This window comes from Meles meles, chromosome 1 (assembly GCF_922984935.1).
Source record: "Meles meles chromosome 1, mMelMel3.1 paternal haplotype, whole genome shotgun sequence".
Taxonomy (NCBI): domain Eukaryota; kingdom Metazoa; phylum Chordata; class Mammalia; order Carnivora; family Mustelidae; genus Meles; species Meles meles.
This window is the reverse complement of record NC_060066.1, coordinates 33789327-33809568: the sequence shown is the minus strand read 5'-3', so window position 1 is coordinate 33809568 and position 20242 is coordinate 33789327. Positions and strand designations below refer to the sequence as shown.

Below are 20242 nucleotides of genomic sequence, written 5' to 3'. Positions count from 1 at the left end.
GCCTGCTTCCCGCCCCCCTCTGCTTGTCTCTCTGCCTACTTGTGATCTCTCTCTGTCAAATAAATAAATAAATAAATAAATCTTTAAAAAAAAAATTAATTTAAATTTTAAAATAAAATTAAAATGTTCATACTCAAGTTTAATAGTTTCCTGCCCATAATTTATTCCAAAACCTTCTCTAGACTTTTACTCTGTACCTAATGGAATTCTATTCCAGTAAAAAATTAATACTTAAGATCAACAAACTGTTTCCTGACAGGACTGTCAAAACAGTAGCTTGATGTGGGTTAATTCTGCCCGTTTCTGCTGATTTTGCTATTTCTTAAATCATATTCTGACATTATGGACCTGACTGACAGGCTGTAGGACAGGGGACATGATTTACAAAGCTAATAATTATACAACCACCCATTCCACAGAGTTGGCAACAACGCCATCTGGTGGCTGAAATGAATACTGTAACTTTAAAATTGCAGTATTTTCTTTTTGAACTGCCATGCTCTCTTACACTGAAATTATATTATTGGGGAAGGGGAGAGGGGAGAAGTAACCAGAGATAGTTGGTAGTAAGCCCTTCTTGGCTCCTGTATAAAACTGAGTTTACTCTGAACACAAGATAGCGATGGATTACATTTTAAAAATGCATTTGACTTGCACAAAATTCTTCTTGAAACTTCATGCAACAAGAAGCGATTTTGACAAAATTAATCTTAGTGTTAATTAAAGACATGCCAAATCTAATTTCATCATTTTTATAATCCATATTTTAGAAGTTCAATCAGTTTCAGTTTAAAAAGAAAACAAAGAGCCAGGATGATTTATAAGACTATTTCTGATTTCCTGATCTTTAAAAGTGCGATGATATTAGCGCATCCTAGGAGGGTCTATTATATTTTATGGGTTGGGGGAGGGCGGGGGGCTTTGGTTTTAAAATCTTAAACTGATTGTCATAAAAATACTATCTGGATAATTGCTTTAACAGCTCTAATATCCAAGGAGCTATGGGACAAATCAACTCAATTTGAAAGAAATTGGCTGAGCACCTCCTGTGTACCCTGTGCCATCCTGATTCAGGTACTAAGAGGAGAGTGGAGATGCCTAAGAGACAAGCAGAAAGGAGGACACAACTAGACATGAATAACGTGCGAGAAAACAGAAAGGATGTTAATGAGAAAGAAGAAAGCTATGGAAATGCAAGTACAACTTTTTTTTTTGTAATAAAAGTAACTTCTTTGATATTTATTTACTTACTTACTTACTTATTTATTTTTAAAGATTTTATTCATTTATTTGACAGAGAGAGAGAGCACAAACGGGGGAGCAGCAGGAAGAGGGAGAGGGAGAAACAGACTTCCTGCTGAGCAGAGGGCCCAACTCAGCACCCAGGACCCTGGGGATTATGACCTGAGCAGAAAGAAGGCAGACACTTAACCGACTGAGCCACCCAGGTGCTCCCTCCCCGCCAACCTCGCCCCCATGCAACTTTCTCATAAGCAAAGCAGGACCCGTGGACGATTTACTTCCCTCTTTAGCTACTACTGAGTTAAAGGCGAGCTTCTCGCTCAGGAATTACCATCTCTCCTTGCATCCGCTATGACCTTGGCTGCAGACTTGCTCATCACGTGCACGATGTAGAGCGGGCAGTTCACCGCACTGGCGATGGTGATGGCTCTCAGCGTGGCCTCCGCCTCCACTGCTTCCGGGCGGCACAGCTCATGGCCCTCGGGCCCTGTTATTCCCAACGCCAGCATCTTCTTTGCTCCCTAAAAAGACAGTGGGAACAGACACATATGCAAGGAAGGTCTACTAATGACAAGTACCATTACCTTATTGTGAATTAAATACACAGCCAGGCTTTCAGACCTGTTAGGTGCAGAGGTCTGTGTGTATGTGTGTACAGTGTGTGTATTTGGCAAACATAATTTTTTTTTTAAAGATTTTACTTATTTATTTGACAGACAGAGATCACAAGTAGGCAGAGAGGCAGGTGGCGGAGTGGGGTGTGGGGGGGCGGGAAGCAGGCTTCCTGCTGAGCAGAGAGCCCGATGTGGGGCTTGATCCCAGGACCCTGGGACCACGACCTGAGCCGAAGACAGAGGCTTTAACCCACTGAGCCACCCAGGCGCCCTGGCAAACATACATTTAACACATAAACAGAACACTTGGTATATGTTAGTTTTTCATTCACATATTTCGTAATTAAATTATTGTGATTGAAAAGCTGAAAAAGATAGGAGGTTAATTTGAACCACATTCTTATTACTGGTTCAGTACAAAATAAAATAAAACCACATATTTGAATTCCCAATATCGTTGAAGTGACTCATATGACATTATGTAAGCAGTTGTGCTTTTTACTGAATCGTAGTCTTCACTGCCCTCTGTCCCACCTACTGACTGTTCATAAGAGACATTTTCCTACTCCAGAATGTTATTTCTTCCTTACAAAAAAAGTAGAAAGTCAACACTTGGAGTGGGGAAAATGGCCTGCCGGGGGTCGCCTAGCTAGGAAGTGGAGAAGTCCATTTAAGGTCTGGTCTACTTCAGTTTACAGCTCATGTTCGCTTCCCAGGATCCTGACTGCCTCCTGGCCACCCAGCCTCACTCTCCCTGACTTTAATGGGAACTGAGCCTAGGGAAAGGAAAAAAAAAATCAGCTAATATAAAGGGTAAGAGACAGTTCTTTAAATCTTACAGATAGTGTATCCTTTGGGCATTAATAATGGAACACATATGAGAAATAAATACCACCTAGATTCCTCCAGAGCACATTTTAATACCCAGTTTCTGAAAAAAGTGGGGCTTTAAGCAGCCCTTAAACCCTGCTTAAGTCATCAGATCCCGCTCATGTCCGCACTTTGGCATTCTGAACCCATGGGTGGAGCTACTAGAAAAAAAGAAGTGCTGAAATACACAAAGAAAAGTATTTGTTTGAGAAACAAGTTTGAGATCTGATAGCTGATTTGAAAACGGGAAATCTTCATTCCAATGTCTGTACCACCTGGATATGTCCATTCTCCCAGGGCACGGAATGAGTTCACCTACTTGGGCCCCATTGTCTTTATTTTATTTATTTATTTGACAGGGATCACAAGTAGGCAGAGAGAGAGGAGGAAGCAGGCTCCCTGCAGAGCAGAGAGCCCGATATGGGGCTCAATCCCAGGACCCTGGGATCATGACCTGAGCTGAAGGCAGAGGCTTTAACCCACTGAGCCACCCAGGCACCCCAACCCCATTGTCTTTAGCTCAAGCTACGGCCCTTTCATTCATGGCGAAGCTCTGGGGGGCAAATGCTCACCTCTGCAATCAGGTCTCCGTTTTCTGCGTGGACCTGAGCAATTGCTCCGATTTCCTTGCACTGTGAGAAGGCGGCGTACAGCTCCTCATCCCTCACCATGTACAGGTCTTTATAGGCCATAAACATCTTGAAGGAGTTCACACCTTTGTCTTGGGTAAGGATTTTCATTTCTTCTTTCACCTAAAAGGGAATGACAGACAGACACACACACACACACACACACAATATGCCATGATTTAATTTACATAACAATGTCAGTATTCTCTTCAATCTTCAAAACATTGCATTCAGAAGAGAATTAAGTAAAATAAGGACAAGAGTTAAATTCCCAAAAAAATGCAGTTAAAGCCCTCATCCTGTCCCCAGGTTAGACCTTAATTCATCTGGTGCTGTTGGTAAGATGCTCTTAAATCATGAAAGAGTTCACAGTTTTACCCCAAAGTACTTCATTTCTTCACTTGGACATAGAGTTCTTGGCATCCAGCTCTGATGGGAAGAAATTATTTTAGAAAATGAAAACGAAGTCACTTGGCAGTCACAGGAACGATCACGTCTCTAGGAGGGCTCAAAGCTAAAGTGAGGTAGGGCTTTGGGTTCAGATCTGAAAGCCCCAGGACAGGCGCTCCAACGGAGGAGAAGAACGTGAGAAGAGGTGAGAGACTCCGAATGGGCTGGAATCCTCAGGAGCCTTCAGGTGTGCCCAAGGTAAGAGCCAAATGAGGTTAAGTCACTACCCTTGCAGATCCAATTCAATTCTCAATGAAAACAAAAAACTTCAAAGAAAAAATTGGTAGATTTGACCAAAGAAAGTTTGAATTTCTATATGTTCATACACACACACACACACACACACACACACACACACACACACACCCAACACATGTTCTAGGCATGGACGATTGCTCTTAGTTGTTGTCTGTCAATTTACTAAGAAAAAGTCTTGAACATTCCAGGTGAAAAACACTACAAGCAATTCAATCAGGAAACACAAATGACTAATAAACATGAAAAAAATGTTAACCTTTCTGCTGATTAAGAAGTGCAAAATAAAACAATGCAATCTTTTTCTAAGGAATCAGTGATGTTAGTGGACAATTCTTTTCTTTTTTTAAGATTTTATTTATTTGACACAGAGAGAGATCGCAAGTAGGCAGAGAGGCAGGCAGAGAGAGGGGGAAGCAGGTTCCCCACTGAGCAGAGAGACTGATGTGGGGCTCGATCCCATGACCCCGGGATCATGGCCTGAGCTGAAGGCAGAGGCTTAACCCACTGAGCCATCCAGGTGCCCTGGTGGATGATTCTTTTCCATCGGAGTACTCACCTCTGTCACGATTTACCCCCTTCCTATTCCTCTTACTTTTCTCTGTGGTGCCTTATCACCCGGCATATTACATATCTCCTTTTTCAGGGCTTCCCCCACTAGAATTTCAGCCCCATGAGAGCAGGGGCTTTGCAGAGCTTGTCCATGGCCAAGTTTGAGAACAGTGCCGGCTTCAGAGTGGCCACCCGAAACAACATGATATATTGTGTTGTGGGGTTTTTGGTGGCTTTTTTTTTTTTTTTTTACTTTTCTATAGTTTCACGTTTTCTACCATGAGTCTGTTATTTTTATAGTCCAAAAAAAAAGCCTGAAACACTGTTAGCACATGCAGGTGCTGTGGCCTAGGCCTTGCTACTCTAAAAGTGTGGTACCTGAACCAGCAACATGGGCATCGCCGGGGAGTTGGCTGGAAATGCAGATTCTCAGGCCCTGCCCCAGACCTGCTGCTATGGGTTGACTTATGCACCCCCTAAAATTCATATGCTGAAGCCCTAACCCCTAGTGCCTCAAAATGGGTCCTTATTTGGAAAGGGCGGCATCGCAGATCACATCGGTGATGATGAGGTCGTGAGGGGGGCCCCAATCCAAGACACATAAAAAGGGGACATTGGACACAGACAGGCACACAGGAGAATGCCAGGTGAAGACGAGGGCAGGGGCTGGGGCAGTGCTTCTACACATCACGGAACACCCAAGATTACCTGCCAACCACGAGAAGCCCGGCAGAGGCCTGCACGGGACTCTCCCTCACAGGCCCCAGAAGGAAGCAACCCTCCCAACACCTTGATCTCAAACTTCGAGTCTCCAGAATGGAGGGATGCTAGGTTTCTGTTGTTTAAGCCTCTCAGTCCATACAACAGACCTGGCAAACGGATATATTAACGGAACATAATCCGTGTTTTACCAATTTCACTGGGTAACCATTTGTATATTGAAGTGTGAGAAATACTGGAAAAGGCAACATCTTTACCTTTGCTCTATGTTATAAAATAAGAGTGGGAGGAAGGCGAGAAGAGGTGAAGGCAGGGAGAAAGGGGAAAAGCAAGAAGACCCTAAAAGCAGAAAAGAGATTAGATGCATCACTTAGAATGGTGTTTTGGGAGAAAAAGTAACTTTTGCCATGGACTATAAACCTTGCTATTATGTTTGAGAAACTATCAGTTAAAGATTAATTACTTGTTTTATATTAATTTGGTGCCTGAAGCTCAACTTCTGGGGGTAAGTGCGGACACAAGTTACATGGTAACTTCAAATAAAGTCACCCTTGTGAACCCTTTCTGGTCAAAGGATTCTGAATTAAGTCCAACATAGAAACACATGCAGGCAATCGAAATTCAGGTAAAAGTTTCTTCCAAAGTACGCATGCATGTTTTTTATGAGCAGAAATAAATGTATTTTAACATCTCTCAAAACTACTTTTCTTTTTTTTTTTTTTTTTATATTTTATTTATTTGACAGAGAGAAATCACAACTAGGAAGAGAGGCAGGCAGAGAGAGAGAGAGGAGGAAGCAGGCTCCTTGCGGAGCAGAGAGCCCGATGTGGGGCTCGATCCCAGGACCCTGAGATCATGACCTGAGCTGAAGGCAGAGGCTTTAACCCACTGAGCCACCCAGGCGCCCCCAAAACTACTTTTCTACCTGAATTCTGTTGTCCTTTCTGCCATGGCCTAAATGGTTAGCGGATACGGAGGGCTGGTTTCAGCTCCGCCATGAAACCATCCGACCCCATGTTCATATTAGAGAACAGAGCAGGAAGGGCACCAGGTTAGCATACAGCTGGGAGTTAGCCTTCAAACATTCCTGGTCTGTCCCTTCTTTGTTCTTTCTCCAGATTTTAAACATTTCTAATAAAAGTTCTACTCTGTGGGAAAATACTGCTTAAAAGAGCCTGGAGGTGTTAAAAATTGAGAAGTTCAGTACTTTTAAAAATTACAGCTAAAGATTTTACAATTCATGGATTACCTATGAGGAAGGGCTATTGTGAGTGAGTATAAAGGATGTAGCCTATAATCTTTATATGCTTTAATTTTTTTTTTAGTTTTTCAAGTTGATAATACTTCACAGGATCCAAATTCAAAAGGTATAAAAGAATATGCAATGAAAAGTCGTCCCTCTAATTCTGACTTCCAGTCACCCAGGAAGCAACTGATATCACCAACTTCTTATGTTTTGGCATGACCAGTTTCTTGATCTGGCACAGGGCAAGGGCTAGGGAACTAAATGGAAGAAATGTTGTCCCCGACCCCTCCCCCTCAGGGCCAACCCCCCTTGCGCCACCCCCCACCCCCAACACGCTGTGGTTCACCTGGTCACTCCACCATGTCACCGCCACGTGAAGGCTGTAGTCGCAGCACACTTTGGGGTCAGCCCAGCTCCGCCAGGTCTCAAAGGCCTGGAGGAGGGAAGCGCCCTTCTGAGGAATGGCGAAATCAATGATCATGGTGGTGCCTCCCGCCAGGGCAGCCTGGAATCACAAGAGGGTTTCAACGGGTTAGCCATCAATTTTCTAGCTGAGTCATGTATCTCCTTGATTGCTATACATCTGCAAGCCCTAGGGAAAGCTTGAGGGGCCCAGGAAATTACACAGATGCTGCCTGTTTAAAAGACCCAGGGGGACATGCGGCGCCTGGGTGGTTCAATGGGTTAAGCATCTGCCTTCGGCTCAGGTCATGATCTCAGGGTCCTGGGATCGAGCCCCATCCCCAACCCCACTTCTGCATTCATTCATTCTCTCTTCTCTCTCACAAATAAATAAGTAAATCTTTAAAAATAAACAAATAAAAGACCCAGAAGGACATGAACAGACTTCCCCTAAATTAGATTTGGAAGTACTGAAATTGCTGGAATTGCTCTGAAAAACGACATGCCTGATGAAAAGGAGATGGCTTTCATCCAAACAATGCACCGAAATGCAAGGCAAAACTGAGATGAAAAAATGGAGAAGACACAAAACTTCTTCTTCTCTAGAAAATTATATTTGTTATTGTGAAGTCTCTTTCATGAGCATCAGTCTTAGTGAATTGTATCTCCAGTGGCCCCGTGCTCCACGCAGAATCCCGGGAGACTCACATAGAGGCTGTGTCACCTTCATTCCCCGCAGCCAACTGGTGACCTTTGTCTTTCCTTAACTCCCGACTGGTCCCTCTAACCCGTCTCCACTGCTCTGGTCTTCGTTCAACCTCTTATCATTCTTCTCCTTGATCTTTGTATCTCAAGTTTGGCTTCCACTCCACCCAATACGAACTCCTTGAGGCAAGTAGAAGCACATTCCAAAGCACAAATGTGACCACTTGACTCCAAAGGTTAAAACTGAACACTTCTCACAGCCCCGGAATGAAGTTTAGTCTTCTTACCATAGTCTACAAGGCCCCATGTGATCTGCTCAACTCATATTTTCCTTGGTATATTATCATATGTCATGTTAACTTATTAATTTTAAAAGTAAGCTAAGTAAGTTCTTAATTAAGTGTCTTTGATGAACTACTGAAATTGATTTTACTTAAACTAAAATCATGAGGTGATAATGTGATTTTAACTGTTGTGGTCAAACAAGGTGGGTGAGGAAAACAGAGCAGAGAGGGATGCTCATGCTGGGCACTGACCAAGGAGGCTGACTGACTCCAGGGTGGGAAGCTCAGAGTCAGTGCTTACCAGCTGGGAAGCCACCAGCCCCTCTCCTAGGTCCCTCTGCCTGTACACCCATCACCCTCCCCGCGAAGCTGCCCAGATACATGGAGCGATCCATGTCCCACCTGGTTTGCTGGCTCTATTCTTGCTTACTTCAATAGATTTTTATTTATAAGTCACTTGGCCCCACTCCAGTTCTTTTTGCTCTCAAAAATCTCTTTATATAGGATCACATGCTTTGTCTCTACCTTTAGATAGCATTGCCTTATTCCTGGCAAACAATACCTATTTATATTTCTTAAGAAATCCCTGTTGGTTCACTACAGTAAAGACAATACTAGGAAAAAAAAAATCCTCAGGCTCGGTATTTTTGAGTGCAGATTAATCTTATTGCCTTCTTCCTTCTTAAAGTGTCTACCCAGTGCATCACAGATATCCCTTGAGGACGAAGGGCATTTTTCTAATAGCACGTGCTGTTAATTAAAGTGTTAGAAGAAAGTATTTTTTTAGTGTCTACTGAACTATAAAGTCAGGCTGAAAGAAATATTCTTTCTGTTCTTTCCATATTAAAAGTCTTAAAAGATTAGCCCCATCTGGGGGCTGAGGAGACCCAACAGAGCACTCTTACATAACTTGACCAAAGCAGGACCGGACCCAGGTCATCAGGCTCCAGAGCCCATGCTCTCAGGACAGCCAACAGCACAGGGTCACTTTGAGGAAGGGCCCATGAGGAAAAGCCAGCAGCTTGGCAGAAGGTGGGAAAGGGCAGAACTCAGACCTAGACTAGGGTTGATTCAAAGCACTGGTTCCAACAAGAAGAAGGCTGCACCATCCGCCTGGGTGACAGGACTCTATGAACAGATTCTAACCGTGATGACTGATGGTGGCAGACGAGGGGACAGAGGAGGCAGCAGCTCTGGCGTGGAGAGGGAGGAGGAGTGTGGTATGGAACACCCTGCATGTGAGGTACCTGCGCACGGAGACAAACACAGACCTGACACTGAGGAGCCATCAAGGGCCGGAGAAGGTTAGGGCAGTCACCTTGGAGAGGATGCCAGAGGGGTCCTGAGGGTATGGACTGCTGCTGGTCTTCTCGCCAGACTGTAGATGTCATAGTCAAAGAGCCATCTTCTAAAACGATAGCAAATCGAAATTCCTGGGGCTACAATTTGCAAGCTCCCAAATCAGGATTTATCACACCTGCTCCGCCTCCCTAATTCCCTGGGAGCAAGGAAGGGACAAGAGAACTGCCACTCACCTCTCCTTTGTTTCTTTTTGTCCTGTTTCTCCTCCACGCCCTTCCTCCCTCTCCTCTGCTCAACACCGGAACACATTTCCAGAAGCTCTACTGAATGGGAGAGGGTGTGGGCAGATGCCCGGAAAACAAGCCCAGGGGGCACGAGCTACTTACCAACAGGGGCCAGCTGCCAGCCACGGTCTGTGCCCCAGCCTCCTCTGAGCCTCCTTCCTCCCCCTCGTCTCCTGGTCCCTCTGGTATCCCAAGGTCCATTCGCTCCCCAAAGTTATCTCAAATCCCCGGATATTATTTCAAGACCTAAGATGTCCCCTTTCTCCCAAGGGATCTGGGGAGTCACGTGCCAGAGCGGCGATCTGTAATCCCAAAGACAGTGTCAAGGAGACGTGTTCCTCCCAGGAGGTACTGACCTCTTCAAAGAAGAGCTGGTAAGTGCCCAGGCCTGGGTTAAGCATCCTCTACCCATTAGATCATTTAATCAAGCCTTGCTGCAGTCTGGTGAGGTAGGGATGGGTTTTACTTCACAGCTGAAGATGTTGAGGCTCAGAGATGTCGAATGATCCCCAGGTTACACGGAGGAGTGTGCACCTCTGAGGGCTAAGTCTTATTTTCAGCCTGCTCTGGGCCTCAACCCTCTGCCCCTCTGCCATGTCCTGGGATCTCATTTCCAGCTAGTTGCCCCAGGTCAGGGGTGAATCACTCCTCTGAGAAATGCAGAGGTTGATCAAGTGAATGAGGCAGTCAGGAAATCAAATGCCTTCCAAAACAAAACAAATCCCAACAGACTGTCAACTGGAAAGTCACAAATGAAACACAGTCTCACACGGCTCGGGGTTGATGTTCATCACTTACAATCACTACTGAAATAATGTGGCTCTAGAAGATTCATAAGGAAGGGCCCTGTACTTGGGCTTCTTCATGTCCATGCCCTGATGGGCCCTAGAAGATCTCCCTTACTCAGCAGACCGACTGGTCAGAACATCACCTCTCTAGCCCACCTCAGATAGTATCAGGATCTGTTTAACTGTTTTTTATCATCAGACCCTTTTGGGTTCACTTCACATTTATCTTCAGGGTTTACCTAACATTTGGAGAATGAGAAGACTTAGGTAGAGGAGGGAGAACCAGTAAAGGGTGAAAATTTCTCTCATATTTCTGGGTGAACCTGAATTGTTTCCTTTGTTTTTTACTGCTGATTGACCTCATTCCACTTTTATTTGTCGGATAGCCAAATAAAATGTATTTACTTTATCTAATCTTGGCTCATAAATCAATTCTTTCAGCTCCTAATTACTTTGGCTGCTCTCCCTTGAAAAACCTTCCAATTTATCTAAAGCCTTCTTTGGGGGGAGGAGAGCAAGCTCTGTATCAGGTGCAAATGGGATAGAACATAAATTGAGATAAACTCCAACCGACAGCAGAGTCACAATATTATATAACACAAGATTCTACTTAAGAATGTATTAGGTTGTAAATCATTACGGAAAGCAGCTCAAGCATCGTCTTTTGATGGGGTCACCAAATTTTCATTTCTAAGCTCATCCTTAAACAAGTGACTTGGTCTCATTATAATCAATCATAGGACCTGATCAGTGAACCCAAGCGAAGCAGAAAGAAATCCAAGAAGATATTTGAGCCTTAGAGAGAACCCCTGGACTGAATTCTCAGCTTTCTCATAGTTGCTAAGACTTATGAAAACAAACTTCATGATCTCAGTTTATGTTCCAACTCTGGAAGCACATTGGGCTTTGTAAAGATGGTCTCCGCATTTGCCTGTCTCCTTGTGCCCTCTCCCACCTCGCCTGTGACATATTAGCCACACCATCATCCGTCCAACTCTTCAAACCAGACTGAGGAGTCACCCTTGACATTTCTCTCTTTTCTCGACATCCCCAGATCCAACCCACTGGGAAGCCCAGTCCTCCCCCATGAATCTCTCTCCTTCCTGCGTCTTCACCTCTGCTGCCCAGTGCCATCTACATCCCCCGACTGGACTAAGGCAGTAGCTTCTTCACTGTCACCCTGGCCCTGGCTCTGCTTGCCACTGCCAGTCTTACACTGATTTCCCTTTGCTCTTAGGATGGAGAAGAGACAATTATTACACATCCCATAAGGCTGAACTTCAGCCGACCCTTCCACTTGGCTCTTGAGTCACCTCCCTCCCAACTCATTCACCCCAGTCCAGTGACACCGTCCCTCCCTCTCCTTGGAGAGCTCTGAGCTCCTTTCTACCTCAGTGAGAGAGCTTACTTCTGTTCTTCCGTCCCAAGTCCCTCTTCTACGTGGGTCCAATGACCTTGGCTGCACACCAGCATCGTCTAGGGAAATCCTGATTGGATGAATATACAGATCCTGATTGGATGGATATAGTTTCATCTCTGTCTGTCTTGTGCCCACTACAGTGCCTGGTACATAAAGGTTCTTTAAATGTCTAAGGTAGTGTTAAAAAAAAAAAAATCACAGTCGCAAGATGGAATCACTTATGCTAGGCCAAGTCATCGAAACAGGGCTTAATACCTAACCAAACTGTAGTTTCAACCTCCCTCAGAAATGTAGTCAGAAATTTTCTGGTCAGCACCAATGAGGTAATCTGTCACATGGGCCCTCTCCATCCCCCAAAGTAAGATGAGATCATCTGCATGATAAGACCCCATGTCCCTCTCCCTCGGGAAAACTGACCATTCATGGAACAATCCTTTCTTCTCTTTTGCCAGTAACTTTCCTGCCCCACTCTCCTTATAAAAACCTTCTGTTTTGTAAACTCCTTGGAGCTTCTTTCTACTTGCCAGAAGGGATGTTGCCTGGTTTCAGAATCACTTAAGAAAGACAACAAGATCTTCAAATTTACTCAACTGAATTTTTGTTCTTTAATGGGAGAAAGAAAGGGAGGGATCAATTAATTTCCCCCAATAGTTATAAGATGAAGTGATTCTGATGGTTCACTTTTCCAACAGAAAATGAGAAAGCAGTGTAACTTGCATGTTAATGTGACATGCCATTTCTTCAAAATATTGCTAGCCCCGGCCATGTAATTTCCTGGTTCCTTCTAGGAAAAGGTTAATGTGTAATGTATACTCTAAGAGCATAGGAAAACCAAGTAGTCAGTTTTGTCCAAAGCCTATTACCTAATCAGTGTTAGCCAGGATTGGTAATACAACAGATTGGAATCCATATTTGTCTCAAATGATTTTTTTTCTTCAGATTGCAGTTTGTTTCACTTTAAACAACTTTTAAAGTCTTTGTTTTTATATGTGAACAGATCCCTAGAATTTGGGAACTCATGACCACCATGAAAACAACTTCTCTATTGGATGCAACAAAACATAACTGAAGACTTGAAGAGCCCTCCCTCAGTTTGTTACTTGACATGTGATAGGAAAAGCACAAAGTGGAAGTGAGCAGTAGACTCTGGGTAGGAGCTCACTTATCACCCATATAACGTGCTCAGAAACAGCCTGAGATGCAGCAAGCCATTAGGACAGGGGACCCTGCAAAAGAGAAAATGCCGGATCTTAAGTTTTCACTCAAAAATAGTCACAGTCACCTAAATTAAGCCCACAAGTCCAAAAGTCTACTGTATATACTTTATTATTATAGCCAACATAAATTAGAGCCCCATGTGTTTCTAGCCTGTCTGCCATTGGGAACAAGGACCACCAAACAAAGTTTTGTTTGAGTTTTGAACGAAGTTTTGAAACAAAGTTTTTCAACTCTAAGAGCCCAATCACAATGGCTGCCACTTAGTGGGTTACCAAGAAATATTTGTTGACTGAAATAATATCACCCAACCATCAACTTGAACAATACTTAGTTTAGGATCATTCCATATTAGATGGCAGGGACAAGGTCCAGAGTATGCCACTGTGGCATAAAAATTTTTTGAGCTGAAGGTATTTAAGAATAGCCACGCATGTGTGTGTGTGTGTGTGTGTGTGTGTGTGTGTGTGAACTTCCTTATCTGCCTAAAGCAAAGCCTCCCAAAAGAATTCAACTGTAATAAATCCCCTTCTGGAAGTTTCACCACTACGGAAGATTGGCTCTTAACACCTGAGACTAGAAACCTGTACCATGCCTCAACAGACCTTGTCACAAACTCTCATGTCTCCCATCTATTCTCTTAGGAGCTCATGGGTCTTTCCTAAAAGTCATTTGTTTTCCCATAAGTGCCCTTTCCACTCCCCTGCTTCTCTTATTAAGAAGTCATTTATTTTCCCATACATGCCCTTCTACCCCTTCCTTTCCCCGGTTAGGGTGGCATATAAACCCCAAATTTTAATTGCCCCTTGAGTCACATTTTTCTGTGACCTCACAGGTGTGTGAAATTTAAAGACCTGTCTTTTCTCTTGTTAATCTGTCTTTTGTCCGTTAATTTGCATGCCTCAGTAACTAAACCTAAGAGGCTATAGGAAAACCTTTTTCTTCCCAAGAGTAGCATCATGAAAACCTTGATTTCTACACCACCTTTTTTAGACATTAAAAACACCTGACCTGGCAAATGAGGGAGGGAACAAGCAGTGGAACTGAAAAACACAGAGAACTATTTAATATCAAGTTGATTCAAATTAACCTTGGAGGTTTTTTTTTTTCCTTCCTCTGATGAGTGCAAAGATTAACTCTGTAATCAGTAAAGAGCCACTCAAGGCAATCATAGAATTACAAACGCTTAGAGCTGGAACAGGCAAACTATTAGCACAAAGAGCACATTCCAAACTCAGCTTCACCAGTAAGGAAAGAAATGCTTGTTTAAAAACATTAAGAAATTCTACGTTTTTCCAATTAAATTGGCACTGATTTTTTTACCGCAGTAGCTACAATTAGCTAGGATTCAGTGAAATGAGGATTATAATGTATTGCTCATGGGAGCACGAACAGAAGAGTCTGTTATGTATTAAACTCCTTTAAGACCGATCTAATAGTCTTTGGTCCCATCATTTCACCCTGAAGGGTGATTTCTAAGTCAAATATCAAGAATCTATTCAATAATTTCTGTCCCAACATTGTTCACAAGCAAAAACAAACAAACAAACAAACAAACAAAAACAAAACAACCCAAAAAACACAATAAAAACCTGGAAACCACCAAAATGTCCACCACTGAGAAGATGGGAGGGGGAGCTATTAACAGTTTGTGAAACCGGATGAAAATGTGGGTAGCACATTAGGAAGGAAGGAAGGATGAATTTGGTTTGGAAAATGCTGAGTTCAAAGTGCTCGTGGGACAACCAGGTTGTGATATCCTCAGACAGGCAGAAATAGTAGCCTGATGTACAGAGACACCAAGACTAGAGAGAGCTCTGAGACTCAACCTCGGCGAGGATAACAGGGCCATGGAAATCAACAGGGCCATGGAAATCAACAGGGCCATGGAAATCAACAGGGCCATGGAAATCAACAGGGCCATGGAAATCAACAGGGCCATGGAAATCACGTTCTCCAATGACAGTCAAGGTCCCGGACAAATGTGTGATGAACAAGGCTATCTCTGAAGAATATGCAAAATTCAGCAGAAAATGATTATATACCCCCCAGAAAGAAAAGCATGGAAAATACAGGAAGCAAAATGTTAAAATGTTAAAAATGTTTAACTATATGACTTCAATATTATTTTCTTTACATGCAACTGCATTTTCCTTTTTTAAAAAAGGAAACTAATATACATTGAGCAATTGTAATGCTCCAGCATTTTCCTATAGGTCTGGATAATGAATAGTGTATATTGTTTCCATGACTGCCAACATTTTTTTTAATTGAAGTTGTTCTTCTGACAGAGGCGTCATTATACAGACAAGAAAATGTTAACCCTGAGAGAAGAAGTGACTTGCCCAAGGTCACACAGTCCGCCCACACAGCCTCTGAAGCCCAGCCCAGAGCTCCTGCAAGCAACAGAAAAAGGGATTTGGCTTGCGATCAAGTTTTCACAAGTGCAGTTCTCCTACAAGGTGAAGAAATTCTATAAGTATGCCACAAACGCATGCTTAATCACATACCTTCCACTGCCCTATTATAAGTAATCATCTTGATGGCATTTTACCAAAAAGCTCCAGAGTAAAGTATAATTTCCTTTCTTGATAATTTTGAAGACTTTTTGTCCTATACACAAAAAAAGTATTCTGTGTGTTTTCCCAGTTAAAAAAAAAAAAAAAAAAAGATCCTTCCGCCAGCTACTGATGCTGCCAGATTTTTAATGTGAGCCCATCTACTCCAAGCTGCATATATTCTGAATATTAATAAATATATATTTGAAAACTAGCTGAGCTTTTGTAATTTACTGTCTTATCACAGGATGTAGCAAAAGCAAAGTCATAATTCCTTCAACTATATCTAATTCGCAATTTCCATTTGAATAAAAAAATCTCATTGTTTTTCCTCATGGATATTGAATTATTGGAAGACGACTGAACATCTAGTATAGACCAACAAGATGAAATATGATTTCCTTAAAGCAGAACATTACTTCTATTAGTTACATCAGAGAGAAAGCTTTTACCTGTAATTAAGTAAATCAATTACAGGCTCTAACCCAACCTCTGCCATAAATGAGATTTACAAAATATGTTAACCTTTGGTTGACCTGTGTATTTCATTTCTTAAACTGGACCACATCACAATCTGGTGATCAATAAATAGAATATCACAAACACAATCCCTTCTACGTGTCAGATGTGATAGATGATCAGCCTGGGGCATGCAGAAAGCCAACGCTTAGAGCCCGTCTCCTGAAAGCATCATATATCATTTTTCCTTTACAGCTTTCTGTATGCAAGGTACCCTTTTCTGTATCCTTAGAGATGATGTGGCCATAAATGTATGTACAAATGCCTCACAAACCTAACTCCTGAGATGTGTGTTTGTTTTTGATAACCTTAACTGCCTCTAGCTTTAGGAAGGGGAAGGGCTACTTCATTCCTTCAGGATGACTCTGCTCAATTTTGCAACTTACCCAGTATTTTCATCCCATCACCTACCACTGGGACAAATCGAAACATCACACGTTTTCCCAATGGTTTCAGAAAGGAAGAGGGGCGCCTGGGTGGCTCAGTGGGTTAAGCCGCTGCCTTCGGCTCAGGTCATGATCTCAGGGTCCTAGGATCGAGTCCCACATCGGGCTCTCTGCTCAGAAGGGAGCCTGCTTCCCTCTCTCTCTCTCTCTGCCTGCCTCTCTGCCTACTTGTGATCTCTCTCTGTCAAATAAATAAATAAAATCTTTAAAAAAAAAAAAAAAAAAAAGAAAGGAAGAGAGCCTGGTAGGTAGGAGCTATACCAATGGTGGGCAGTAAAGAATTTGAAGAGCCACTTGGTCACTTACTGGTGTGTGACCTTAGGCAGGTGACTTAAATTTCAATTTCCTCAACTGCAAAAGGAGATAATGGCCCCTTAGAGTGTTGGCGGATGTACAGTTTTAGCCCAGTGCCTAGCTGGCGGTGAGCGCTGGATAAAATAAATGTTACTCTTCAAGTGTAATCTACAGCACCATTAGCATCTACAAAAGACTTCTTTGTTTCTACATCCCTTTACTAGAAACTCGACCAACATTGCCTTGGGGATTATTGCAAAGAGTCTATAAAAGAAGACAAGGTGACTCCATAATGTTCTCCTTTCAGAACTCAGGCCAATACTTTAAAGATCATGTTTATCTGTACGTACCCATCTAGTTCCCTTTTATGGAGTCTCCTCTGTTTCTGGGTGCAGGAGAGGTTAGCTCCTGGGATCCAACCAGTATTGAAGTAGACTTTTGTGACTCAGTCTTTGTGAGTACTGTTTAATGTTCAACATGAACTTAGCCTTTCCTAAATCTTTGACCTTAACATCTCTGAGTATATTGTTTAATTAAGACCGAAAGCTCGTGAAGAACATGTTTTTTAATAGTTCAACAACCTTTAAGTCTGGAAATACCTAGAGAATCAGCTGGTGGTTAAGTTCTTTCAAATGTTGATGACTACACTACTATAATAAGCTTCAAAGACCTGCCTAGAATTGTAAATCTCTCCATGCTAGGAATCCCTGAATGGCCAAAAAACAACAGATAGAAGACTAGGAACCACCTTTCAGGGCCTTGGGGGCACACAGAGATAATCTTGAGAAAGCAAAGGAAATGTTCTTCCTCTAGAACATTCCAACCAGCTTCCTGGCTGCATCTCTAGAACCCTAATGAGAAAGGGGGAGATGATGAAGGGAAGTGATGTTAGTGGGCCTGGCAACTGATAGCCAGAAGGTGCAGCTTTGCACCTGGCAAATGGGGGCATCATAGGAGTGCCCCGCCATCAGCAAAGCACTTTGTTAATGATGAACCTTGATAACAGAAAGTGTGTCTACTGTAACTGCAAACCATAGGTCACAAAATTTTATATACAGGTATACACACATACACACATAATCATACATGCATGCATAATACTATCTCAATTAGGTAAAATAAAGCATATGAGAAAGCATAAAAGCAATACACCAAAACAACTGTCATGGTGTTGAGATTACGGATAATATTTTTTTCCAATTTTGTACAATCATGTATTGCTTTTATATCTGAAAATTTTATTTAAAATGTAAAAAATAAGTTCACTGAATTTTAGGAAATTTTACTTTTTAACAAAAGGGCAACATGCATATTCGATTTTCAAAACAGATAATGATACATCCTACAAAAGACTTTGACCACTGCCCTGATGGGAAAGGTTAATAATTAGTAACTAGGAGTAAGCTTTCCAAATCTCGATGTGAGCAGCCCGCCCCAGGCCCCTCTCTCTGGGTCAAATGGTTCTTCTCTCTATTAAACATACTTCTCAATCATAGATGACTGAGAAATGTGGAGGGGGGTGTGTGTGAAGAGAATAAAACTATTTGAGAGAAGTTAGTAAGGCAAACGAACTAAGGTCCAAACCTCCGTGAAAGCCTACACGACTAAGTAGTCTCATCTGTTTCACACACAAGGGTTTAGGCTTTAAGGAGAGCAGTACTTTCACTCTGGAAAGAGCCCTTTTCCTCCCTGCAGCTCCAAAACGCAAGCCTCAAGGCGACTGTGGGTGGCGCTTCAGCCAAAGCGCTGAATGGGGTTTTAACTTTATGGAGCTGTAAGGCAGTCAGGTTCATCTCCAGATCTTGTTTTCAGGAGCTCTGGGGAAACTTTTAAGGATCTTTTCATAGACCAGAGCCTCTAGGCCTTTGTGTTTACAGAAACCCAAGCCTCTCCCACCTGGGTTTGTTGACTGATACTAGGGCACCATCAGCCCAGCTGCAGGAGCTCAAGCAGCAGGAATCAAATCCCTATTTGATGGCCCCTGGGCAAGCCGGCTAAGAAGAGAAGGGGCCAGCTTGCATTGGGGCCAGTGTGAGTGCTTTGAGACCATCCTGGAATATTTCTCTTCTAAATTCTGGTCACGGCTGTGTCCTTCCTACTGGACGGTGGAAGCAAAGATTGTGGTCACGGTGGGCTTCCAGCCTGCCCAGACTTACCGCGATCCAGCGTACGCGGTGAACTTGGAAGTCAGGGCAGTAACCACTGGGTGAACGCGTTTTTCCTTTGGTTTTTGGCCTGGGATGGGACACGGGGAGAAAATGTCTGGGAGCGCCCACAAAACCAAAAGGTTCTACAGGTATTATGAAAGACTTGTGGACTTCCACAGAATACCAGTGACAATGGGGAGGGGAGTGCGGGGGAGCCAGAGCGCGCAGCAATGAGGGTGAGAAGCTGGGTCGCCTTAAACTTGTCAAGTGACCCAAAGGGAGGAGCCGAGGGCGTCGGGCTCGATGAGAGCTGGGCCGATGGCCGCGAGACTGGGCGCCTGGAAGGGCGCGCGCGCGGGGGAAGGTCAAGCCCGGCTCCCCAGCCGTCGGTCGCTGAGGCCGGGTTCGCTCCGGGCCCCCGGCTCCTCCTCGAGGCACAGGCGGCGCCCCGGGAGCGCGGCGGGGGCGAGGGTAGGCCCGAGAGGCGGGCGCGGCGGCGCGGGTACCTTGGTGCCCTGGTGGAAGTCGTCCACGGACCGCGAGCCCATGAAGGGGAACTGCATGTGCGTGTGCGTGTCGATGCCGCCGGGCAGGACCAGCTTGCCCGCCGCGTCGAGGACCCGCAGGCCGGCGGGCGCGCCCCCGGGGGGCAGCAGGTCGCGTCCGAGAGCCCGCACCGTGCCGTCCTCCACCAGCACGTCGGCCACCTGCGAGAGGTCGTCGTTGACCACGCGTCCCCCGCGGATCAGGAGCCGCGACGGCGCCGCCATGGCGGGGGGTGGGAGGTAGGTTCTCCCTCACGCTCCCCGAGGACGGTCGGCACCCTGGGCTCCCGCCCCGAAGCGCGGACGAGCGCGGAGCCCCCGCGCCCCCGCCGGTTTATAGACTGGCGCGGGCGGACTCCACCCCGGGAGGGCTGGGCTGGCGCCCGCGCGCTGGGACGGGCCGGGCCCGCACCGCTCCCGCCCCGGGGTGCTGTGCCGGGAGCCTGGGGGTCAGAGCCGTGGGAAGCCAGAGTCTTGGAGATTAAACGTCTATTTTCCTTTATAAGAAAAGGCGCTTTGCGGGGTGGGGGGCAGGAAATCCATCTTATCCCTTCCCTTGAAGACGAACGTGTCAGTCCCGAGACAGACAGACAGACAGACACACACACACACACACCCACCCCCACCCCCACCCCCACCACCAGCAACAATGATAATACCCACGCCAGAAAGAACCACTTGATCTGGATTTCCTTCTAAAAATATTCTTTATATGAGGAGCAAATCATCCCACAAATCAGTCGTCGGCAGACACA

The 20242-nt window shown here is 44.4% G+C and overlaps 1 protein-coding gene across 1 annotated transcript in view; it reads right to left on the bottom strand.

The window, feature by feature from the left end:
* Window positions 1-19807, bottom strand: part of DPYS (dihydropyrimidinase) — a 76283-nt gene extending 56476 nt beyond the window's left edge. The window contains exons 1-4 of the mRNA XM_046021940.1: window positions 19449-19807; window positions 6925-7083; window positions 3299-3478; window positions 1574-1763 (exon numbers count right to left, since the gene is read on the bottom strand). Of these exons, the coding sequence (XP_045877896.1) occupies window positions 1574-1763; window positions 3299-3478; window positions 6925-7083; window positions 19449-19712 (793 nt within the window). The 5' untranslated portion in view covers window positions 19713-19807. The remainder of the gene's footprint in view (window positions 1-1573; window positions 1764-3298; window positions 3479-6924; window positions 7084-19448) is intronic.
* Window positions 19808-20242: the final 435 nt, after the last annotated feature.